General features: G+C 37.6%; 1 protein-coding gene across 7 annotated transcripts in view; it reads left to right on the plus strand.

The window, feature by feature from the left end:
- The window catches only part of NCK2 (NCK adaptor protein 2), a 91620-nt gene extending 65790 nt beyond the window's left edge, over nucleotides 1-25830 (plus strand). For 3 of the 7 annotated variants that reach the window (XM_067294974.1, XM_013954183.2, XM_013954185.2), the window contains 2 exons: nucleotides 13626-14347; nucleotides 24459-25830. In XM_067294974.1, coding sequence (XP_067151075.1) covers nucleotides 13626-14347; nucleotides 24459-24653 — 917 coding nt within the window. In that variant the 3' untranslated portion in view covers nucleotides 24654-25830. Of the gene's footprint in view, nucleotides 1-10206; nucleotides 10271-10756; nucleotides 10824-13625; nucleotides 14348-14884; nucleotides 17423-17670; nucleotides 17893-24458 lie in introns of those variants that run through there. The other 4 variants (XR_010883960.1, XM_067295006.1, XM_067295013.1 and 1 more) reach the window with 4 other exon arrangements.
- Nucleotides 25831-26042: the final 212 nt, after the last annotated feature.

Here is a 26042-nt window from a genome sequence, read left to right on the forward strand (position 1 = left end):
AGTTTGTCTGTTCCCTCAACTCTTTTGATGTTTCATTTTTTCATCGAATAAAATCCTTTAAGCAATCTGCTAATTTTGTCTCCTCTACTGAGAGTGTGAAAATAGTACATTTTTTTCAAGTGGTATTTTGTAGTGGATTTTGAGTTGGGTTCGCTTCTGCCCTAATTTCTCTCGAGTCCCTGGGAGTATTAATAGTCCATGGAAGAAACCTAACTTGGGCTGCAGTGTAGGCTGCATCACTGCAAACTATTGCCTGATTTGGATACTTTCCATAAGCATGTGCTGTTATCTTATATTGAAGTCACCAAAATACTTAGTAACAGGAGTTCTTTGGAAAGTTTTTCTTTGTTCTGCTTGCTTTCCTCCTCTGCTTTAGATTCACATCCTGGCATATTAAGTTGGTAACAGAGAAGAAACCTCCACCAGTAGCTGCTTTTGCACTCTTGCATACCTTCCGTTTGGTACATGGAGCTGTATGACTCTACAGGGACCAAACTAGCATTGCTGACAAAAATCTATGGCCTGCGTATGCAAAATACTTGGAGAGTGCAATCAGGGCCACCACTTTTCGTAGAACCAGTCACCCAAGGGAGGAGGCATCTCTCTATTAGAGTGACAGTGGCTGTTCTTTCTCTCATCTTGTCATCGTGAGAGGATTTCCTCTCATTCAGATATGCAATCTCCAATCTGCATCCCTAAAGAATTCTTTCAGTATTACTGGATCTCTTTCTGTTAAGGCCTCAAGCTGTCTAATACTGCGTCTGCCAGGGTGTCTCAGTCTTTTTTTTTTTTTTTCTCCTTTTTTTCTGCGAGGGCCCACTCAGGTTCCCTTGTTCTCTCTTTCTGAGTTCTTCTAAAGACCAGAACAACCGGGGGCCATTCTGTGACATATTTTCATAACCCACAAGCAAACTAAACTAGCATTTATTCCAAAAAATTTGGTGGTTTTTTTTTTTTTTTGGTCCCTTAGTGTGTACGAGGGAGGTTTTCTTCTTTTTTTTCCCAGAGTCTGAGAGGTATTTGATTTTTTTGGAGTACATTGTAAAGCAGGAATCTAGATCCATGTCACATATGTAGACATCCAGCAAATTATGAATCTGGTATCTAAGAGAAAGCACTGAACTCTGGGGAGGAAAGGGGGTCCTAATGGCATATATGGTTTTGTTTGAGATGTAGAAGAGAATATAATCTCTTCAACAGTAAGCATGAATGTTTACTTATACCTAGCTTTTGTAGTCTCAGCAAAGAGATTTGGACAGGCACCACTCTTAATCTAAATGAGCAATCAGTTTGACTAGCTGAATGTTCAGGGGCGCTGTTTCTACTAGGTGAGTACTTCTGCCTATATTTCGAACCAGAAAATTGATTTAGGACTTTGGCTACAGACTGTTTAAACTCTACACAATCATTGCCATCAATCCTGTTTAGCAGTCCTTGAGAGCTTTAAATTAAAGAAAAAAAGAAAACATTTTGAAATAGTGACAATACTATTCCTCTTATAGTTCCTCTACCTATTTACAGACTTGCAAGGTACTTTTTTGTTATTTACTACTCATTCATGAAGCTGTTCTCCAAGATAGTAACTAAGTTTATTACTATATTATTTATAATTTCCTTATCAAGTTTTAATCTACAGAAGAAATTGTTTGGGTTTGTGTGTTAGGGTTTTTAGGTTTAGTGTTTTGCTTGTGAGGGCCAAATCCCAGAGGAGATGAGTCTTGTTAAATGAAACACTTTTTCCTGTCACTTCCCGTCAGTGATGGAAAGGTCTATTTCTGCATATATAGTTGTAAAAAGCCTGACAGCCCTTGATAACTGAAGCTAGGGACATTGCAATTTGGAGAGGAAGTTAGTGGTGGGGAGGGGGGTGGGGGAGTGGGGGGGAGATAGTGTTTACTTTGTTTTTCTTTCCTTATAGTGGGCCTGAATAAAAATGCACAGTCTATGAGATACTTCTAAGTGGTCTGATATCTGCCAAAATTAAAAAAAAGTAGTAAACACCTTGAATTTTCTTATATTTAGTACTTGAAAATATTAGTATAGTATAGCTTTGTCATTCTAACTGTCTTATAAAATTACTAATGGCTTTACATCTTGCTTGGTTTTGATTATTGCGTCTTCAGGTTTTGGTGTAGGCCAAATGGGAATACAGTATTCTAGACTTAAAGACAAGCTAACCATGTTCAATTCATGATTCGCTCTCTTTCCTGTTTAAGTGTGCTTTTTGATGCTAAGAAATTCCCCTTCTTTAGTCAATGTTTGCATCGTTGGCTTTTTTTTGGGGGGGGGGGAATGGAGGGATTGTATAATTCATGTGTTATAACTTATTTGATTAGGTTTGGGCTTGATGATCTGAAATTTAATCTGTATTTGTAGTAACTACTAAGTCTTTCATTTCTCTGCTTAGAGAATTGAGACAAAATTTGAATAAACGATAAATGAAAATACTAAGTTACTATTGTATTCACCAAATCCAAAACAGAATTACTCTTTTCACTTATATTCAAGGGTTTTTAAATTGAATGGTCATCATATTCCATTCAGGGTAGTCTACCTTGTATTTTCTGTAATGTGTGATCAAGTGGGCTCATGTTAGCCAGCTGGATTTGTACCAAACCTGTCCTATGTGTCTGGAAGAAATGACCTCTCATTTCTTCATATAAATATGAGATATCAAATATAGTTTATCTTTCCTTTAAATGCAGGAGGAGGATAGGGGAAAGGTAAGTTGTTCTACAATTCCTGAGGGATAAGAGCTTGTACTGGGGCAGACACTTTGGAGCACTCATATGCATGTTTGTTTGGGTTTTTTGTCAATATTCTGATCGTGTTTCCGAAGGAGAGGCAAAACTCTCCAGCTCTTCTTCTCTTCATCAAGGGAACACAAGGCACTGGGAAGTGCTACAGGACCACTGCCTCTTCTCCCCATACCTTGTGAATCTTTTTTCTGAACCTATTCCTAGAATGATAGGGGCACCTTAGATTTAAGATAGTCTTGGATCTGATTTGAAATAGGAGATACCTGGGCATACAGATTGACATAAGCTATAAATAAAAAGGACCATATCCTGAAAAGCAGAAAAATCATACACTGGCAGGAAGAAGGAAGAGAAGATACAGACTTTGCTTACTTGTTAAGCCATTAATAGCTATCTAAACCTGAGTTAACAAGAACTCCCCAGACACCTAATGTTTTTAAAATCCTTCAGTAATAAACAGATTATCTTCCATGTCACAGAAAAATAATACAATACTGAATTAAACCTGCAGGATTTTTTAATCAAATTTCTGGTAACTTGACCTGGTTATTCTTATCAGGCCATCCTATAAAATCCAGCTAAACATCATTAATAAGTTTACAAAGTAGGTGGAAATAGTTTTAAATGATCTCTTTATTTGAAAGCAAAGATTATACATTGAAAGAAAGGTGCATTCACTTTAAGTTCATAGCCGGAATTTGGAACCATAGATCTTCATAACTCGAGAAACTCCTTTGATTTTAAATACCTGTTATTTGAAACTGTGATAACCTTTTTCCTATTCCTTTGGGGATTTACAGCACCAAGGCCATCCTAAATTTGCCTAGTAAGAATTAATCTACTTCACTCTTGCATTGGGGTAAGAATGCACACACAAGAGACCATTGACGGAAGCCTCGGGATTGTGTTTGACGCCTTTGGAAAAGCGTGTCCATATAATTCTCATTAGCACATCTTTCAGTTAAACTTCTTGCTCTAAAATGCTTTGGGTACAGGAAATTCATTATCTAATACTGGAATTCGAATATACTTTTCCTGTTTGCAAATGGGCATGTTTTAACACAGTCTAAATTACTAACTTAATGCAGTAGTTGTTTTGAATATGGTTGATGAATTGATTTCTTAGAGAAGCCTTGATACAGAATGGTGTTTGACCTGTGGGAAACTTTCACAATACTTTTTGCTATATTTGAACAACATAGTAATAAAGCAGCCTGGTTGTAGAAATGTCAGAATTTCACTGTGACATTTAAAGAAGAGTTTCCGTTTTCTGATTTGTTCTGGTGTGTCTTTTCTTGATAGTGAGCTTCTTAAAGAACGTGCTCGAAAATCGTTGTTAGGGCTGCAAGACTTCGTTTCTGTATCAGAAATTCAGGTGAAAATTTCTGGAATTTACAGCAGACTACTCTAAAGAGTGTTACTGATGAATATGTTGCTTCCAAAATACTGAAAATCTCATATGGATGCTTAGCAGTTGAACACTTTTTAGGACGGTGTATGTGTAGGTCGTTGGGGTGAGGAAGGAGTGGGAGGTTCCAGACTGAAAATGGGCAAAAATGTTTGTAGCTTTCTTCTTCTGTGTAACATAAGAAACTTTACCTTCTCCTAAATTCCTTTTGTAATCAAGAAGCAAAGACAAGTTAATATAAAATTATATAAATAATAGTAAATAATATAAAACTAATTTAATGTGTGATCTCTGCATATCAGCTGTCAAAAAGTTATCTATTTACCTCTGTATTGGGTGGATTAATTTAAACTGTTTTATGCTTTTTCTTAAGAATTTTCCTGAAAGAAGGTAATTATTCCTTCTTTAATATAATTCAGTTTTATGTCAAAAAGATATTATACATTCTGCCTACTTACTATTAACTGTGTATATTAATATGGACTTATTCAGAGCCTTTAGTATAAGGGAATGGATAACTTATACTTTTCTGTTTACCAAATCATTAATTTTTTTGCTACATATGTGTGAAGCTGGATGGAATTTCAATTCTATCAAAATGCACAAAAATCATGGTTTTAAGTACTTTATACAAAAACTGGCTAAAATGTTGAATAAATCTGTTAGCTTTAAATATAAATAGTTTTTGATAAACTTGCTTGTTTCTGCTGCACCTAACACGAAACAGTGAATCTAATGAGGATTCCCAGTTACCTTATCTTTGAAGCTTTTAGAACTAGTAGATCTTGTCTATAATATTTGGTTTTATATTTTGGGGAAAGAAAAGCTAAGTTTTCATCCAGCTGAAATAGGTTTCTTAACTTTATATAAGTCATTGAACCTAACTGAAATGATTAAAAACAAACAAACAAAAAAACCTACTCTTTCAGAAATTACTATTATTGTTCAGTATTTTAACACTCTCTTACTCTAGTTATTTATACCAGGAGTTCCACTAGCTCATTCATTTGACTTTCTTAAATTTTTCAGCCTTAAACATATTTTGCATGAATCTTTCTTCTGTTTAATGTAGGTTATTTTAATACACTATAGTAATGTTAGATTTTTAACTTTAGATTGCCTAGTTTCTATTTGAATTGTAATGCATTTATTTTTAAAGAAGAAAAACATAGTTTATTTTTAAAAAGTGATTTAAATGAAAATATTTTCATAAACATGTACTTTATTTATATTTGTTTGTGGTGACTACTATGACTGGATTTTTTTTTACCATAAAGCAAGTAGTATCGCTTAAAGCATTCTCCTCTAAAAGTAAACACACAAATTGAGATGTGTTAAAAGCTGTGTGAAAAATTTTACAAGGAACTTGAATAATTTTTTTGTTATTACTCAGGGGAGAATGGTGAGTTATATAAAGAAATTTCTGTTATTTGGGTATTTGTGAGGCCAGTGAGATATCCTTTGTTTTTTTCCCTGTAAATCTGTCCAAATTGTTATTCATAATGCATTAAAAATCTTTAATTTGATATCCTGCATGAGAATTGTGGCTGAGTGAATAAGATTTAAGGCAGAAGCCGTAGGAAACGTCTTCCAGAACTTTCTGCAATTTCTTCTCCTCTTTTCGTACTTAGACTTTTGTGTATTAGCTCAGTTTGACATTGAATAGCTATGATCTAAAATCTTGGTTAAGCACCTTCCCGAAAGACCTTGACATCAAGTCCAAATTGGGAGGCTGGGAAATGGTTGTAATCACATGAAGTCACTCAGTGGTGCAAAACACGGTACCGGACGCTCAAGACCAGTAATGGTGACTGGAGAACCAGGGAAAACGTCAGTATTTTTGCTGATGAATCAGAATTAGGGCTGCCTGATGGGACTGCATTGATTTCACTGAGATTATGCCAGTTAATAAGGAGCTTTTGACAGGACCTTGCTTAACAGGCTGATTTGGGATACCGACCTGAGCAGAAAATGAGTCTCTCGAAAGAAGGCAGGCCTGTTTTCTTGGCTGCTTCAGGGCTGAGAGAAGAAACAAGAGGTGGACAGCTGGGGATCCTCAATAACCTTGTCTTCCTTTCGTGGTGGTATTTGTTTCAGGAAAACTTAAAAAAAAAAAAAAAAACAAAAAAAAACAAAAACTTGTTTTCAAGAAATACAAATGAAACACACTTGTTTTCCATCCCTGTTTGTTTCTGATTGTGTATATAAGCATGCTTTGAATTCACTTTTAATAGCAGTTTCTGTGTTTTGATTAGGTAATACAGCATAATTTAATTTCTTAATTGAGAAAAAGCTTGCTGTATTTCTAAATAGGCGATGAAAGAAAATAGCTGGCAACGCTTGATGCACTGTTAATTCTGGATACCTTTTTGATGACCCTTATACTTCAGTTTGGTTTACAGCTGTATAATCACATGACTGATGGAAGACTAATTGCAAATGTAAAAGGATGAATACATGGTATGAAAATCAGTTCTGACTTCTTATGAGCATGAATCTATTGAGATATATAAATATATCTATAAAAGAAAATATATAGAAAGTTGATTTTCTAATTGCTATGGGGAGAGGAAAGGTAATAGCATTACTCAACAGCATTTGTTATTGTTGTATGTGTAGTCTTAATGACATTAGTTATCCCCAAAGCGGTACAGGATATTTGAGAGGGACACTATCTAGGAGAAATCTAGTCACTTAACAGAGGAAGTAGTTTCTAAGAACTTGGTTGTTTTGAGGCACTTCTCCTGTTGGTGCTGGTGTGTTTTGTAATTTTTTTTACAGTTTAAATGTTACTTGCTTGGGGGAAACAAAACAGAAAAAAAATCTTTCTTTAGCTGCTCTCATTTTTATAATAAGTTGTTGGAGGTTCCCTAAGTAATCATTTCTGGGATTTTTAGTGACTTCTGAATTGAGGAATTTCTGTTTTGGAAATTAAATTGTTTAGTGTGGCCATAATGATTTCAAAGCCTAATCTTTATTCTGTCAGACAGTTTTCCTGTATTGTAGCTTTTTATGTAAGGCCCTTGTTTAGATTTTTTGTTCCGTGAAGTCAATTTAATGCACAAGTAAGCTATAGAAAGTATTTTTGCACATGATTTTTTGTATTAAGATCAGACAAGTCAGATTTTAGAAAAAATAGGTTACAAGAATTTAGATGACTAGTTTTACTTGCCAAATATTTTTCAGGATTTGGCTTTGGGTACTGACTGACTGACTTTTCCATTCTTCCATCTTATTAAAAGAGACAGTATTTGTGGCATCAGACAAACTAACAGTTCCTTTAGAAAAGAAATTCAACTGTATTTAGTCCATTTAAAGATCTATAAAAGTCTGTTTAAAGTTTATAAAGATATTTAAAGATGCTCCCAGATAAAAGATACAATAAAATGTAGGCAACGGTCTTGAGCAGGCTAGACAATTTGACTACAAAGATTTTCAGTGTTTAATATATGTTATTCCTGAATAGAACTTAATAAAATAAATGTATTGATTAGCCTGGGGAGATGCATTGTACAGCCACATCAGTGATTCTGTTCTTTCACCTCAGTGGAGGAGCAAAAGCAGTTAAAATACAGAATGTGATAACTCCTCCGTGCCAGGGAGGAATACTAGCTTGCAGGAACATGAAAAGACTTAGTAAGTCAGTCTTAGTAAAATTAAGGAAATATATCTGCTTTGTAAATGGGCTTTTGTCTAGCAAAGATACTAAGTAATATAAACCATAATTAGAAAATGGAATATAAATCTGTAGAAAGGGATATATTTACTACTAGTATGCAAGTGTTGTGTATGCATTTGAATGCACATTCTCTTTCTTGTTACTGTCTCCTTAGAGCACTGCTGCAAGTGAAATGGGTGAATATACACTTTCTGATGTTGCCTTTTTGGATTTGTGTGCTTTTTGTGTCCTTTTGAGGCTTCATAGTGCAAGTAGTCCCTTGCAGTGGTACTGTCATCATTTTTCTGTTGACAGTCACCAGCTTTCCTTCAGTGCTGTACAGTAGTGAGATGTATCGTTCTTGTAACTGTATATAAACTGTGTAGCAGTTTAAAGTTAACCTGAATTATGGTGAGGTGTGGTGGTTTATGGGGGGTTTTTTGATACTTTTTTGGTACTTGAGGAGCTTGGTCTAAATCTAGTGGTTAGGACAGTCCAACACAAAATAAAACTAGGATTTAAGATGAACATGTGCTCTGTTTAAATCCTTATATCACATGGCCAAGTGTTGGTAAAAGATCATGCTTTTGAGAAAGATTATCTTCTGCAAGTGCTTTTTGAAACGAGCAACAGGTCTGTGAATGTCAGAACTGTAGGAGTTTGATATCTTGTGGCTTTGTGTCCAGTGCCTGATTGCCGCCTTGGTGTGTAGGGAGTTTTCAGTTCCAGCAAAAGCTTCTCCAATGCTGAAACATTTCTCAGGTGCATTTCCTGTGTGGGTTCTCTGACATGAGCTCCTGCTGCAGTTTTCTGTGTTGAAAGGGCTCTTGCAGAGTTGATCAAGAAGCTCAGAAATTCTGGCATGGAAGATGAGAAGTGTGTATAAAAAATCTTGAAGACAAATAGGCAATATGATCACATAAACTTGTTTTTCATGTGCAACAGGGCTAAAAAGATGGGCAAGAAAATAAAAACAGCTCCTCTTTTATGAGGGACCTTAAGGGTGCTGCATTAAAGGCTTTTATTAAGAACAACATATGTTTTTAAAAGATTTTCTGGCACATAGCACAATATATTTTAGTATGAAGGCCTACTGAGTCTTCTCAGGCTCTGTCTTTTTTTCATCCCTTCAATAGTTTTTGAATGAAATGGCTAATTTCAACCAAATTTGACATAGGAGGAAAAATTTTTTTAAATAACTGATTTTTTCTGCCCTAGCTACAAATTTTCATAAAAATCATAGCTCAATGGCCTTTTTTGAGTGCCTTCATTGAAGGCAGAAGAAGGAGGAATCCTTCTTTTGGTTTGAGCAGCAGAAAGCTGGATAGTCGGTGCATCTGTACTGTGTGGCCTGTCAGTGTAGCTTCGGGCGAGGTGCTCAGCCAGCAAGGCAGGAGTAGGTAAGGGTATGGGCACTAGTGGTGTTACAGCATTGCGTTAAAGGGGTTATCGGAAGGAGCTTCCTGCATTTTTCAAAATTTTAGGGGAGGGAGCTGAAGAAATTTTCTGTAGGAGCTTAAGGAACATGAGGGAAGGTGGGAAGTGTTGGGAGAGGGTGGTGGAAATGTGAGCTAGAGGACCTCTGGGCATTGCGGGACCTGCGGGTATCCCTACTTAGTCACCGGGACTAACATGCCATGAAAGGGTGCAGAGCTGGGGTTTTCACAATGGGGACCTAGGAGACCGGAAGCAAATTTATAGGAAACAGGCTTTCCTTAGTTGTGCTGCTCAAAATAACAATCTATTCTTTAAAGCTGAAACTAAGAGGAAAGGAAGAGGGTACTAAGTAGTGTGGGAAGCACATTTCTGAGTCTCCCTAGAAATAAACTCAGGGCCGGAGGATTTGTTTGGCTCCAGAGAAAAGAAAGATTTGAAAAGAAAGATCTCTTCTGTGTATGATTCTCCTAAAATGATGCTAATCAAAATTTTTATCTTGGCAATATATACAACTATAAATTAAACCTGCTCAGATTACTTGGCAGTTTGTTTGTAGGAAATAAAATGAACTAGTTTAGTATGTGTCAATTGTAGATTATGTACAATGTTATTTCTTACTAGATACCATAAAGTAAAATAGATTTTTGTCTGCTTCGTAATTTATCTGCTCCCACTCTTTCCCTCCCCTCACTTGAAAGCTAATCCACTGCTTTGGATTTCTCTTCACAGTGATTAGTTGCATTACAAAGGATTATGGCTTCAGGTGAGCTGTAACCAATGCAAGTGTCTGGAATGTGAAAATGTAGTTGTATTTTAATGAAAATATATCTCTTAATGAAATGAGGACAATAAAAACGCCAAATTTATGACTACAATTACAAGTATATTTGACTCTTCCAAGTGTGACTCCTGAAGTACTGAAATGTTTTGCTTTCTAGGAAATTCTTATGTGGGTTTCACTCTGCTGGGACATAAGAATAGGGATGGCCTTACAAATATGTAATAAAGGTACATTTTTATTACTAGCAAGTAAATGCAATGTTTACTCTTCTTGGGATTACTCATGGTGATTGTATTCTATCCCCCCCCCCCCCCCCCGGGAGTTCTCATTGTCATAGAGACATACAATGTTTATAATGGTCCTAACTTTATTCTTGCTTGGCTATGACCAGCCATCCTCCTAAATAATATTTTTAGACTCATTTCCTACGGAAATGAGGCTTATACAGTCATGCTGTCTCTGTCAGCTGTCCTTCCATCTGTCTGCCCTTGATAACTTGGCCAGTTTTAACCAAACTTGATGGACTTGTGGAGATAAATTAACCAGTTTTCTCCAGCTCGGTGTCTGGGAGGGTCATTGCCAGCCTCCCCCTCTCGAGGGAAAGGCAGGGCAGCCCCAGCTCTCACCTGACAGGCAGCAGCGAGCTGGATCCCGCTTGGCCGCAGGGCAAACCATGGGAGGGGGGGCAATGCAAGGGCAGCCCCTCTGAAGGCACTTTGGCGATTGCAATGGGGAGCCGAAGGTGTGAGAGAAACCTGAGGGAACCAAGGCAGTCATATGGTAAGGGGGGCTGTAACTGAGGATGGTGGGGGAGGCAGAGGAGGAAGACGGCCACAGGAGGTGCGAGCCAGTAGGAGCAAAACAGGAGCAGGTTTCCTTACTTCTGCTTGCAGAGCAACTTGTTTCCTGTTCTGTCATAGAACTGCTTATGAATACTGTAACCCTGCAGAAAAATGTTAGATGATGTCCATGCCCTTCACTGCGTGCAACACGCAAATGGATCTCTGAATTGTTAGTTACCTTCATCAAACCGGTTAGAAACAAAATCTTTGGTGCACATCTCTGCTATTTCAAAAGGCTGATCAGTAGTTTGCTACCATGCTTAAAAAGTCTGGTTAAATGAAGTATTTAAGCTCAGACTGAAAAAGATCTGCAATTGTTTGCCCTTACCAGCAAAGAAAAACGGTGAGGTTTCTGAGTTTTTCTAACTTTGTTATGGTTTATGCTTCAAATGAGAGGGATGGAAAAGTGTGTTTAAACCATGTCAGGCATGGCATTGGAAGGTTTGTGAGAAAAGATGCGGTTTATTAGACTCCTGGGGGAAGAAGAAGAAGAAGAAAAAAAGAGTTCTGAGATGATAAACTTTGCCTAGATGTTTAGTCACCTTTATCAGACTTTAGAAGTGTTTTCAGATTTTTATTTTTTTTTCAACTGTCCTGTCAACACAGTTTTCTGCAGATACTTTTGTTTATGGCATTCTCCTCTCACAGTTCATCCCTGTACTTCATAGTTATCTCTGTGCTCTGTTTTTTAACTACTTGTCTTCTGGCCAGCCACTACATCATCATCTCCTGTTTCTTTGGTTTTATTAGTTCTTCTACTGTAGAGCAGGAATTTCAAGAAGTGGTGCTGCATATCTCCCTTAAAAGCTTCGGTTTTGACATACTTTGTAATTTGGAAGTTTTAGTATTAGTGTGGGGCTTTATGCAGAATGAATCTGTCCTTTGAGATACAGTTGGTTTGGTTTTGCATGAAGTAATAGCAAGTAATTCCCTACCTTTTCTAACAAAAAGACCCTTAAATTGCTTTTGTTTATATTATTCTAATTTAATAGTCCTTAGTTCTGCTATCATCCATACAGTCTTTTGAAAACGATCTCTAAATTGATGAAAAATTCCAATCTTGGCAGAGATCAGACCCCAGACAACTTCCTATTGGAGCCTGCTTAGAGTAAAAATACTATTTTCCTGTGATTGTCTCCCCTAGTACAATAAGCTGGTCTCTGTCATTTTGCCTGAAAGTGCAGCCACTGGGTCTCAGCTGAAATGATGTGGTTAGAGCTAGATTAACTGGGTGTCAGCAGCCCCAAACAGGAAGCAGGTAACTACTGGGGAAGGTCAGAAAACATTTTAGGAATTTTCTGCAGTCTTTGAGGTGTTAAGACTGTAATAATTAATGTATTTAACTCTTCTGGCTATCATTGCTTATGGTCAGATGTGCACCATTTGTGTATGCTGTTCAGCTAAACCTGTGAAATATGCACATAGTTTCAACTGCACTAAATACTTTTTTAATACTTTTAACTTTAGCTGAATGTATTCGTTATATAAACATGTACATATATGTAAAAAAAAATTGCACATGTTTCAGCAGTGAAGTGGCCAGGTTAAGTTTTCCTAAGTAGTTAGAATGAAATCACTTTTGTCTCCTTTGATGAGACTATTTAAAGAAACAAAATCAATTTTTTTTTTTTAATTCAATTTGTCATACTTGATATTTGCTCATTTTGTCTCAAGTGAATTTCTCTCCTGTCAACAAGGATCTTGGAGCATGGAGAAAATTAAAAAAGCTGCTTTTTTTTTTTTTTTTGCATTCTGTCCATTGCGTTATGTTTTGAGGTGCTGTTTGATTTGTGCAATACTCAGATTTTGTCTTTTTTAATAGCTTCAAAACTTTATTACTGAATTTCAGAAAACAAGGCTATTTGTTCACTTTATCTGTTTGTACATATGTTTAAGCACTCCTTGCTGCAGAAGTCTGAAAAGTACATCAAAAGAATTGTGCATTTTCTTCCATACTTAGAGAAAACATATAAATACATGCTTAAAAAGAAAGGTTATGTAATTAATGATATTTGTTTCTTCTGCCTATTTTATTTCATGCTATCACTGAGGCCATAGCAGTACTACAGAATTCACAGCTTATAGGGGAATGCATTCAGATAGTCTTCCTCATTGTGAAGTTCATGATTTACAGTACATGCCTAAACTTACATGAAAGAGGTGCAGGTTTCAAAAGGAGACCTGTCAGTTGGAACTGGTTACAGCTGTAGCTGCGTGGGGACTGAAATAGAAAATGGGGAGCAGAGTGTAATCTATAGGGAAGCTGAGCTTTTCTCACTGTGCTAACTTTTTTGTAGATTTTTTTTCCCTGTTTTTGTTTTTTTTGCTCAAGTCCAGTTAAAGTTATCACTGAAATTAGATGGGAAATCAGTTGACTGGATTTTTAGGGGGCATGACACCCAGCTGTGCAATTCTTGGAGTGATTTATTGTTTTCATCGTGAAGAAACCACTATTTTTAACTGTGTGTTAAAATTCTAGCACTTTGGAGAAGCGAGAGAGGCATTATAATGCAAATTAAAACTTACCTAATGGTGCCTGTACTAAATGTTAAAAGATAAATCTCTTAAGTTTTGGTATTTCCTGACTGTCTGTAGTGTGGTAGATGTAAACTCCATCTAACATTTCTTGTTAAAACAGCACGAGAGCATGTCACTAAATTCAGCATTTGCAATACGGAGGGAAAAAAAAACAAAACAAAACATTGAGTGACCACTTCATGTTTCTGTCTTTATTTAACAGGTTTGGGAAAAACAAAAAGAAAGACGAGTGCGCGAGACGCCTCACCTACTCCTAGCACAGATGCCGAATACCCATCCAACGGTAGCAGTGCGGACCGGATTTATGATCTTAACATTCCAGCCTACGTTAAGTTTGCCTATGTCGCAGAGAGAGAGGATGAACTGTCCCTGGTTAAAGGATCCCGGGTCATTGTCATGGAGAAGTGCAGTGATGGCTGGTGGAGAGGTAGCTACAATGGACAAATTGGCTGGTTTCCTTCGAACTATGTGGTAGAGGAAGTTGAGGAAGCAACTGCAGATTCCCCGAGCTTTCTAAGTTTAAGGAAAGGCGCTTCCATGAGTAATGGCCAGGGCACCAAAGTACTTCATATTGTTCAGACACTGTATCCATTCAGCTCCGTCACAGAAGAAGAGCTCAATTTTGAAAAAGGGGAAACAATGGAAGTTATTGAAAAGCCGGAAAATGACCCAGAATGGTGGAAATGTAAAAATTCCAGAGGGCAAATTGGTCTTGTTCCTAAAAACTATGTAGTAATCATAAGTGATGGTCCTACCATTAACACTTCCCATCCACCTCAGATAAGCTACACAGGACCATCTTCTACAGGACGGTTTGCTGGAAGAGAGTGGTATTATGGGAATGTTACCCGACATCAAGCAGAATGTGCCCTAAACGAAAGGGGAGTGGAAGGAGACTTCCTTGTTAGAGATAGTGAATCTTCGGTAAGTGACATGCAATGCTTCGATCTTTATAGTGTGTGGGTTTTTTTGGTTTAGCAAGTATGATAGTTATGATAGTGTAATACAGGGCCTTTCATCCTTAAAGAAACAGGCAATGTTTCAGCATTGCAAATTGATACATTTGCTGTATATGAGAATGTCTTTTACAGAAATACAGTCACCTGTGCAGTGAAACTTAACAGTTGTGGACTGTACTGTCTAAGGGTTTTTTAACCAATCAGTGGGCAAGTAATTAAATATTTTTAGCTTCAGTTTGACCTTTCCTGTATTCTTCATATGCAATCCTCCTCAAATTTATAGTGCTACAAGATAAAATAGTTCTTGTGAACTGAAAATTTAGTCATTAATTTGGATTTAAAGCTAATTTAAAATGGGATCTTAGCATTGGTCAGTTTTCTTTTTCTTTTAATTGAATAACTGTGCAGGTTCTTTATTGATCAGAATCCTATTTTTTATGTATTTCTGCTCTGCTTAAATTATTTAGGTTGTAATAAGATGAAATTATTATTGTTATTATAGTTGTTGAAATTATACACTACAAAGAAGGTCCAGTCAGCAACTCATAACTTCTAAATTGAGACTTGATGACATCAGAGGGATATCAGTAATGCTGATTGAGGATCATTATAATTCTGAAAGTTCAAATTTAAAATTACACTGAAAGGCTTTTCATGTATGTTGAAGCATGGGAATGCATAGCTAAAGCACTCTATTCTTTGACTATGATTTTTAATTCCCTCATATGTCTTTAAAACACAACAAAAATAAAATATTTGAAGATGAATTAAACACAATTTATGATCAGGGCTTTTTTGCATTCATTGTTTCAATTGTATGACAATTTGCTGTTTAGTACCTGTCTATATCTACATATTCTGCTGCTCCATGTATAAAATTCAAAATTAGTTAAATCAGCTCAGTCTCTTAATATGGGGGTACAGTACTACTAATGTAAAGACACCATATACAGCTACAGACATCTATCTCTGTAAAAGCATATTTATATCAACTTCACTATGTCCATCTGGGCGTTAGGCTGGTTTACAGTGTAGATTGCAAATAAAAGTTACAGCAATGTCAACTGCATATAGTTTGAGCCATAATATGATCTTTAAAAGATTTCTTGGCTCTAACAAGTTTTCAAAAGGCTGTATTGATTGCACATACTTCTGATTAGAACTTGTGATAGTCTTCATCATTGCCTCCTGACAGAGGAAGAACTGTTCCCCTGCTTGTGGAAGTGATTTCATTAACTACTCAACAGCACATGTTGGTATCACTGTATGCTGGCAAACAGTGAATTTGCTTTAATGTGGAGAATTCAGCTTAAGCTCAGCTCTGGAAATGAAGGTTATTTTAGTTCCTGATGCTTTTCTGGAAGTATATTCCATGTTTTCTTTTGCTGATTTTGTTCTTCATAAGCCATAATTTCTGCCACTCAGAAAAGTCTCAGAATGAAGTCAGAATCTGTGAGGTAGTGTAGAGGCAGACTGGTTAGGTAGGACACATATCTCTGTAGAATAAAACTTCTTTAGTAGTAAAGCTCCTTACTAAACTCTAAGAGGCAGTTTTCTAGACTAGCAGAATCTATCTTCTGAATTAACTGAAGCTTGCATTTTTAATTTAGTGATACTGAAGTCTGGGACTGGCTTGCATGCTTCGTCTTGGCAAAGAGAAGGACAGTGGCTGCTAGTGACAATAGAACAACAGTTTAAAGACAAGGAAAAACTATTAATTGTGTAGGGTTTTCCAAATCCAAATGAAATATATTGCATTTTAATTTTTGAAACACATTACTATTGTATTATTATTATTGAAGTTAGAATGATTCAGGACTTATGTGTCTCTATTCCCTAAAATATTAACATCCTATATAATATTATTGATAACATACAATTCTGTAATATCTCAGAATATATTTTTCTGTATCTAATATTGTCTGATTAGATTTCAGGCATTCTTCCTCCATTGATTTTTCTCTGCAGAAGACATGATATCTGCCAAACTACTGTTTCTTCAAAGCTTTACTTATGTGTGTCAGTGAGTTCCTATTTCTGCTCTCAGTTAACTGTAACCACAAAATGGAGACATATGCAAATAAACCAGAGGAGAACAAGGAGAAAAAGAGATTTAGAAACATGATTTATGAACAGAGCCTGACAGGCTTAAGTTTATGTAGTCAATAGAACAGACAACTGCAATGGGGCATACAGTCTTCCAAAATGTAGAAAGTTACTAGGGGATTCTGGTAATCATTAAATTACTCTGCGGTAGTCCAGCTGTCCATCAAACGTAGCATCCTGCCTGTGACCCTGGCAAGAGTATGGAAAACCATGTACTCTTGGTACAGCTGTCCGGCAGAGAGAGACTTACTTTCAGATCTGGATATTTTGGGTTGTCCTGATAAGTAGTTACCAAATGTCTTCTGTCTTCTGGGACTGTGCCAGAAGAACGGTTTGAAAATTAATGTAGTACTTAAAATACAAAAGCATGCAGGCATTGCCGAGTGGCATGCCATAATGACCGCTGTGTTGCAGCTCGCTTCCTTGCTCTTAAGAGTCTGCAGCTTGAGTAAATGAATTTCCTGGAAAGAACACATTAACCTTTTAATTTAACATGACATCATGATGTTAAATGCACTTGTTTTCAGAGCAGTTTCAAATTGGCTGTCTTCGTTGTTGCTGGAGGAATTGTTGCTTGTGGAGCACAAAAAGGTTCATTCAGAATGTTGTCTTTAAGTTCTTTCCAGCATACAACATTTATTGGAATCTCATGAAATTTATTGAACTCCATGTTACAGCAGGTTTTTTTGGACAAAAAACTCGGGTGACTGTTGTCTGAATTGAGGAAGTCATTCTTTTTTCTTTAATCTTGATCTGGCCTTGCAGATTCTGTATTTGGCTTTTTTTAAACAATGAGAAATACTTTGTAGTTATGCATGTAAATACCTGCTTTGTTTCACTTAAGAATTTGTATCACTTAAGAATTTTAATTTTTGTTAGGTTTAAAGAGACATTTTACTACATCCCAAACTTATCTGCCTTAATCATTTTATACATCATATTATCCCCTAATTTGTTTATGTATGTAAATTATAAAAAACATTTGAGACTGTTAGTTTGTTTTCATTTTTTTTCGTAAGTACCAGGAATGATATAATAAGCTAATGGGCATAAGCGATAGCATCTGGAAAAAGAGATGGCTAACAAAAGATCTATTTCAAGCTTATTATGAAACAAAGAAAGAAGATTTTAGAAATAACTCTCAATCTTGACTGTTGTCACATTTCACATGCGTAACTGCAGCGACTGTGCACGCTGGGGCTAGAAGTCATCAGAAGTGTCTGCAAGATCAGAACCAAAGATCTTGATTAGAGGGACAAGGCTGAGGAGAGGAAAGCCGTCTGCTGTCCAGTTCCTCTCGTTTCTTCACGAGAGCAGCACTTCCCACTACAGTTTTATGAATCCGTCTATCAAAACTGTAGATTAGGGGTTGGTCCTTTCCAGAAAGACCCCGTGGATAAAATTGTGAGTTATCCTGATAATCTTGTGCCTGATTTTTGACCTATTTTAGGGTTTTCTTTAGCCCTTCATCACCATAGTTACTGAAAGTCTTTTGTATAAAATAGTTTTCCCTAAGTTTCATTGAATTTAGCACTTGTCTCTAACCGAGCTACTTGGATAGATGAGGTTTGTGATTCTCTGTTTTCAACTGATTGATGATGAGACATTTTTTATTTAAAACTTTACTAGGGTGCAAGGTTTTCCAGTGTTTCTGTAAGATTTAATTTAAAAGACTTATCCCACAGCTAGATTCCTTTAGCCAAAAATACTATCCTCAGTTACACTCTAGATCTAGGGGGTCAAACTGTGGTGAATACACTGAGATGAACTCTGTCATGTAGCTGGAAGTCTGGTTTTCTTAAATATGAGATAGTATTTATTAGAATCATAAGCTTGTCTATGTGAGCCATTTAAGTCCATCATTTATGCAAGAGGCACTGTTACCTGCTGGTAAAATTTCTGCCAAATTTCTGCCTAATATCTAGCTACTGTCACCTGAGTTCTTGGAGACGTAAAGGAGGAGATTGAAGTGGAATATCCCTAGTTACCATTGCTATTTTATTTGTTCTGTTGCAGGCTGCTCAGTTGATTTAAAAAAAACAAAGTTTGTTTCTTTTAAATAGCACTCCTGAACAAATAATGTGGCTTTAAACAATACAGTCTCTTTATAGCCACTATTTCTCTCTTACCCTTTGTGAACTGCAGGTTCTTTAGAGATTTTTGTTTGTTTATGTCCTTAACGCAAGGCAAATAAGTCTTGGCTGATGCTTTCAGACTGTGTTGGGTAGATGTTCTTCACAGTCCTGATCCGAGACTTTGATTCCGCTAGCCCAGGTGATGGGGACAGGAGCAAATTTGGAGGGAAGACTGTTCTTGCTCAAGTTTACCTCTGAAAGCAAGTCTGTGTGCTAGTTCCCTGCTGTAGCTAACAGGAAGCAGCAGTACTCGGTGGCCTGTGATGTGGGAGGGTGACACGCACCTCCGGCTCCTGAGCAGCTTTGACTGCTGCCAGCACCATGAGGCTTCAAAGGGAGCTTCTGTCAGGACCCTTGCAGTCAATTGCTAGTGGGTGTGAAACTTGTGATCAGACAAACAACACTGCTTTAAGAGGTCTTCACATGAATTGGGGAAGAAGCTATTTTTCCTCAATTATTTCTACTTAGGGGTTTTTTTTGGTGGGAGGGAGAAGGGGGAGTTGGTGTTTGGGGTGGGGGGGCTTTCTACGAGCAATTATTCATTAGGAGGTAAGGGCTAAATTCTGCCAAGAGTGTCACAGCTATGAAATTATAATAACACATCCTGGAACAGGGTGGCAAAGTGTTGTATTCAGATGATGCTGAGGTTGCAGGTGCGGCTGGATTTGTGTCAGTCATTAAGGCTGCATAAGGCTGTGTTCTTTGCCTGGCAATAATGCTGGCAGGGGAAGAAGGCAGATTTGGAGGACTTGTATGCTTTTGAGGGGCAAGTTCTGTAGCATCTGGGGTGTCCTATATTTCTGCAATTTTAAACCTCCAAGCTCCAGATAGAAGCAATGGCAACTCTTCAAAAACTGAAGCATTTGTCATGTTCTGTGGCATGCTGTGATTAACTACAGTGGAGAGAAGGAGAAACTTTAAGGACAGGTTTAAAATAAACTACTAGGATATATCCTTAAGTGGAAGAATAGAAGTCTTTAGAGCTGTATGTGAAGATCTAAAAAACAGCATTAGAAAAATGAATTAGTTTCAAAAACATGGTGAATGTTACATAGAGGAAGAGCTTTTAATATATATAAATAGAGTATATGGGGTGAGGTGGGGGGGTAGGTAAACAAATTGTTAACCCTCCCATATGGTTCTTTCCAACCTGACTTTAGACTTTTGAACTACGGTTTGTTTTTTTGGTTGGGTGACTTGAGTGGCTTTATTGTTGTTTTCTGAGCAGGAATAAAGGGAAGCCTGTTTAGGGAGCTTGAAGGAGCTGGGGAGCTGCGGGGTAACATAGCAGATCTGAACTCGAGGGGACTGGAATAACCTGAAAAATGAGTGCATGAGAAGATTTTTCATGGAGAAAGTGAAACTGGATTGAAAGGAAAAGAACTAAGTTACAGGATCAGTAAAAGGCATTTAGAGAGGATTATTTTTCCCAGCATTGCTATTTATTATAAAATTGTCTTGCATCATTCCCAAATGGAGGTTGTAAAGAGGGAACTTTTTTTTCCAGTTTCCCTTGTTTTCCCTTATATTGCTTTATACCTTGTCTTCATGGTAATCTTTTCCACCTTTTTTGAAAATATGATCAGGGTCATGACCAAAGAAGTAAAGTTAAGGGAGCGTGATTCTGCCTATTGTCTCCCACATTCAGTAGGCACTAGCTAGCCTATGGCCATCCTAGTCATAAACAAGAGTTAAAATACAGGAATTTGAACCAGTTTTAAGAAATAGTACAGCTGGACTGAAGAGTTGGAAATGCATATCAGATAATCTTCAGTTTGCTGCTTTAGGAATTGAATTAGCTTCAGATTTAAGTCTTCCCAATTATGACCGTACAGAAATATTCATAGGCTCCCTGCCATCAAGCTATGCTCTATAATTCTGCAGAATCATCAATGACTTTCTAGGGATTAAAGTTCACTTTTAATGTACCTTTATAGGGTGTATGAGAGGCTTCTATTCCTGGAATAGTTGGTGTGCAAACAACCAAATGTAGCAATTAAATTAAGATGGGGAAGGGAGAAAAAATGGTGAGCAGTTGAAACAAAATAGTTTAAGCAGTAATTAAATAAAATAAACAGACTTGGAACAAATCCAAGGAGGACAGCAGGGAACCAATTCAAGCTGCATTGAACCAAAACACTTCAGAATGGTAATGTTAAGTTTGGAGAGCAGTAGTTTATCTAGAAATTTTTGTTAAATAGTCTTTAACCATTTTGCTTGTTTGTTGCAGTGGGGAAGAACTAAAACAAAAGCAAATGCAAGTCCAGTTGTTTTTGCTCTTTTTTCCTGTATCCTGTAGACTTTACTAATCTGATGCCAGTAAAGGGTTTCAGAATTTTTGCAACAGCTGTTCAAGCTCTTCCGTCTCTTTGTGCCGGATGATGGCTCTCAAAAGAGTTAGATCAGTTAGATCAGCCTTTCCTTTTTTTTTATTATTTTTTTATTTTTTTATTAATTAAATTAGATCACCAGAAGACTAAACTTTGTAACATATATTCTGGAGAAAATGAACAATAATGATGTCTTCTATTTATCCATGGGTCTAATTAAGAGCTCTGAGGCGGGGAAGAATGGTCAGTGGTTCAGGAGAATGGTCGTTCATTAAAGCTGTAATTAAAATGGCAGGAAAACTAATGTATTGTGAATACCACCTCAGAGAGGTCTAAGTAGGGCCAGTGTATAGGACAAGCACAGTGGATCAGAGATCTAAGGTCTCTTTGAGCACCTATCTGTGTGTCATTAATGCATCTTTTCCGGTCTGAAGATATTGATTCTTAGCAAATACAAAGAGCTTTGAAAATTCAAAACTTTGACATGCTGAAAGCAGCTGTGCTTTGTTAGAAAACATTTAACTTGTTAAAGCATAAAGTGATTGTTTCAGCTGTTTTTAAACCTTTTTCATTAGATCTTTACCTATTTCAAAAACAAAAAATGCTTTGGGTTCAGATTATGACCTTCCCGTTTATAAGTTCTGTTTTAAATGGGGGCCTTTCAGTTACTGTTTTCTGTGCTGGCATAGGCATTATAGAAGCATCAGAATTTAGTCAACAAGACTTGATTTTGTTTATTCAAATCCTCATCATCTAGTCCTTAAGTACTCCTTTCTGTATTGTCCTTTTTGAAAATACTCTCCGTGGACCTATGTTGTAGTTCATGTTTTGAGCAGAGCGACTGGCACACTGTTCAGAGCCAGTGCCCTAAATCACTCATTGGCAATTCCCGAGTCCCAGAATTGGCTGCCAGACTTCTCACTGGTGCAGAGCTGTGCTTTGGTTCCCGCTTTATTTTATGATGATTTAATGAGTGTGTGTTAGGGCTATGAAGATGTCCCTTGAAACATGAGCAGATTCCAGACCTATGTGGTTGTGACTGCCAGAGGGTTTGTCTATGCTGTAGTCATATTGATCACGATGCAGTGTTGATACCACTGGGTTAGCTTTGAACTAATAGGGTAGGTACTGAAAACAGGTTAGCCTTGGCAGGAACTCCTTGCAGGCGTATTTCTGATGTTTCTGAGGTCGGACTTTTAGTATCAGAGCTGGCTGGCTTAAAATAGCAGTTTTCAAACTTGGAACCAGGGGTAGATGACAGGACTTGAAATGCATCTTGGGTGGAGTGTTAGAAACCCCAGGGATATTCTATCAGATATTTCTTACCCTCCCCTCCCCCCGGCTCCCCTGTTCTCCCCCCTCGGCAGTCACAGGAGGAATGCTGCACTTATTTTGAGCCAATGGACTTGATCAAGGCTGCCTGAGGCTGCCTTCACATGGGAGCGTGCTTTGTGTGTGTAATGGCCAGGTTTTGGGGAATGCTCTCCTTTGCCTCCTCCTGTCTCTCCTCTCTGTGCAGTGACAAGCAGAGCTGAACCAGGCCTGCATGGATATGCACTAGCTGGTTGCACCAGCTGCAGGAGCAGGCTTGTGGAGCCTTCGCCGGGCTCACAGGCAGGGTAAAAGCACTCTGACATTGGCTTGCACATCGAAGAAGTAATTCTGCTGTGGCTTTAAAAAAAAAAAAAAAAGTGCTCTTGGATCTGAGCTGTGGGGGCTTGAAGAAGAAGAGGGGAAGGCTCTGGATTAAGGTTATAGGAGCTGGCTGTTGGCTTAAGCAGCATGAGAGGTGAAGAGCTGCTGCACAGAACTGGGGTGCTAGACAAGGTCAAAGCCAGCTTAGCTAGATCTTGCGGGATATTTTTGTTTGCTTTTTGGAAGGGTGGATGGGGAATTGGAAGGGGAGGGAATAGAAGGTGTCAGTTACAAAACAGGTGAGGGCAAGATCTGAAGTACAAGATATTGGAATAGGCAGAATGTAGGGGATGTGTGTGGCAGAGGCCCCAATCATTGCAGGAAAACAGATAGGACAGCTGAGAAATACTGTCATTAAGCTTATTTGGGTACACATTCAAGTGTGTACCTGACCCTCAGATACAGTGTAGACACGTCCTTTGGCTGTGATTTTGTGAAATGAAGTCTAGTGGCAATACTGACTTTAGAGGGCCCCACTCCCCTGCTGCTCTTTCCCCTGCTGTGCCACAGCTGTGCTCACAGGACTGTTTGTAGGGTGATGCTGTGAACCAAATAGTCTGTTGTGTTTTTTGTTTAACCTGGATGAGTTTCTTGATCCGCTTCACCATGCTGACAGAATTGAAGAAGCAGCATGGTATGGGGGTGGAACAAGCAACCCAAGAAAGAGAATACCTGAAAACAGCATTTGCCTTCAGAGTTTTGTCTGAAGCTATGACTTCAGTGGGCAGAGAGCCTGCGGCAGTACCTCCAGAGTGATGTCAGGCATCACTTATATCCATTAAGGGCCAGCAGTTTGGCTCCAACCTCTGGGGTGTGTTTTTCATTTTTATTTTTTATAATTCAGTTTTCCTGCTGGCTGTGCCTGCCTGCTGCCACCTCTTGCTTTCTGGTTTCCCTGTTGGGTGGAGTCAACTGGGCTGCAGTGCAGAGTCTGTACTCCATCCAGTCTTTGTGGGCAGCCAGCAGTGGTCAAGAGGTGAAGATGAAGTTCAGCAGGCAGCCAGGGGTAGAGGGTGCTCCTTAATCCTCCTCCTTCTGCATCGCACACAGTTGCACAAATGGGCTCAGCCAGGCTGTTTGGATAACACTGAGCATTCTCTTCTTTAAAGCAACCGATTGCTAAGACTTTGAGGGATTTCTCATGTGAAATTGTTCCATTTTAAATCACTTCAGTGTTTAAATTTTCTTTTGTGGATGATGGTTTGATGGTGAGATTTGTATTGTATTTTTATTCTGTAGCTTTATCTTTTTAAATAAAAGGTGTATTCATTAAGAAATTATTTCCCATATGTGTGGTAATGACAATAAAAGGTGAATGTGTTTTCTTTTGCAATACAAAGCAAGAAAGGCCCTCTAGTGGTCATGGCTAAAAAAAAAAAAAGTGGTGTGGGGAATTTTCTTCATCTCACCCAAGCAATATTGGAGTAATTGCTTTCTCCAGGGCGCTCTCTATCAAAGGAACCATAAATGATGAAAGTTTTTTCTCTTCTCCTTGACATTCTCATGCTTCTAGATTGAGTTACTGAAATACTATTTGCAATTTAGTCATGTAATTGGCAACTTCAGACTGTGTATCTGGGGAGCTTTCACTTAACTGACTTAACTGTGCATGTTAATAATGATGGCAATTATTTATTGAATAATAGACTATTGGGTTTCTTAAGTAGTTAAAGCACTGAACTGTGGAACAAAGACTAGCATAAATTATGATCAACTATATTGCACAGTTTGTTCCTGAAACCACAAAATTATGTCTTCATTTTGTTCATTTTTATGTAATTCTTTTTTCCTTTTGAATTCTTCTCAACAGCCCAGTGACTTCTCGGTATCTCTAAAGGCATCGGGGAAGAACAAACATTTCAAGGTGCAGCTCGTGGACAGTGTCTATTGTATTGGGCAGCGTCGCTTTAATACTATGGATGAGTTGGTGGAACACTACAAAAAGGCTCCCATCTTCACCAGTGAACACGGGGAAAAGCTATATCTTGTGAAAGCACTTCAGTGACATTGAAGATGGACTTGGTCTCCTAGGCCTCTTAAAACTTCCAAGCCTTAGGTCCTAAATTCACTTTTTTAGAGCAGAGCAACCTACTCTCTGAAGCAGGCTTAAAGAATAGGCTCTTTAGAAAGTGTTTGCTCTGTTGGTTGTTATTGTCCTTTTTTGTTTGCCTATTTTGTGTTTTGATTCTGTTAATCTCAGATCACCTCCCTTCAGATTGAGAATTTCACTTAGGTGGCCATTGTAAGCACTCACTTCCATGACTGAGTTCTAAACTCCCCTCTTCTGTGTACGTTTACATTGTTAGTTCAGATAAAGGAGGGGTGTTTTCAATTCAAAACAGTGTTAATCTGTTCAAATTGCTCACGCTGACAGAACTCTTCATTAAGAGACATCGGGCACAGTTTGAATGCACTGAAGCTGCAGCTAATTAAGTGAGATATAGTAGACATACAGTTGTGGCTGTGAGTTCTGTAGCTATTTTGCTTACCAAGTAGTATATTACAAAAATTCCTAGTTCCTAGAAGCACTCTTTACACTGTACTCTGCTATTACATTGCCTCTTTGACTCTTTGTAAAGAGTACACTAATTAAAGCATTTTGTAATAGTACTTCTTAAACTACTATGGTAAGATTGTAGTAAAAAAAAATATCTAGTGTATTTTGGTCTGTAATTGCAACAAAGAGAAATTTTATTTGAAAGTTGATTACTAGAGAAAGAATCATTGAATTGTAAAGGCTGAATGTTTTGGTAATCTGCAACCAAATGTGCCATTCACATAATGCTTTTTCCTCTTGCCCTTCTGCTTGTTTGAATTAAACAGTTATGTATTTAATTCTCAAAGTAATATGTATCTGTAGCTGATTGTTGACACTAATACAGAAGATTAATAAAAACTGATCTTGGGATGGGGTGGGGTGGGCTACCAACACTATATATATATTTGCTTTACAGAGAGAAATCTTCAGGTTTTACAAAGGATGGTGTGATTGGTAGTAAGAGACACACAGAATGTTTATGAAGAAAATGCATTTTTCTCTTTTCTTTACATTTAAACTCCTTTATGGTTTAAATATACAGTCTTTAGATGGCACATTCCTGCGATTGAAGAAGGGATCTTGAGATCTCAAAATCTTGCATACTCAGTTTTTTGGATATTGTAATAAAAAAGGTATTATGTCATGATGGAGTACTGGATTTATCCTTGGGTGGTAGTCCTGCTGTTGCTTTAGCAAGGTGAAATAGAGTAAATAATGAATTTGTTTATCTTGCAATTTGTGTTGTCTAAAAAGAAAATTTTTTGAACTGCAGAGTATAGTTTGATATGAGGCAGTGACTAATGATCTCTGGTTGTTTCTGTGATAAGTCCATTTATTGCTTTAATGGAAACTGCA

Source organism: Apteryx mantelli, chromosome 1 (assembly GCF_036417845.1).
Source record: "Apteryx mantelli isolate bAptMan1 chromosome 1, bAptMan1.hap1, whole genome shotgun sequence".
Classification (NCBI taxonomy): domain Eukaryota; kingdom Metazoa; phylum Chordata; class Aves; order Apterygiformes; family Apterygidae; genus Apteryx; species Apteryx mantelli.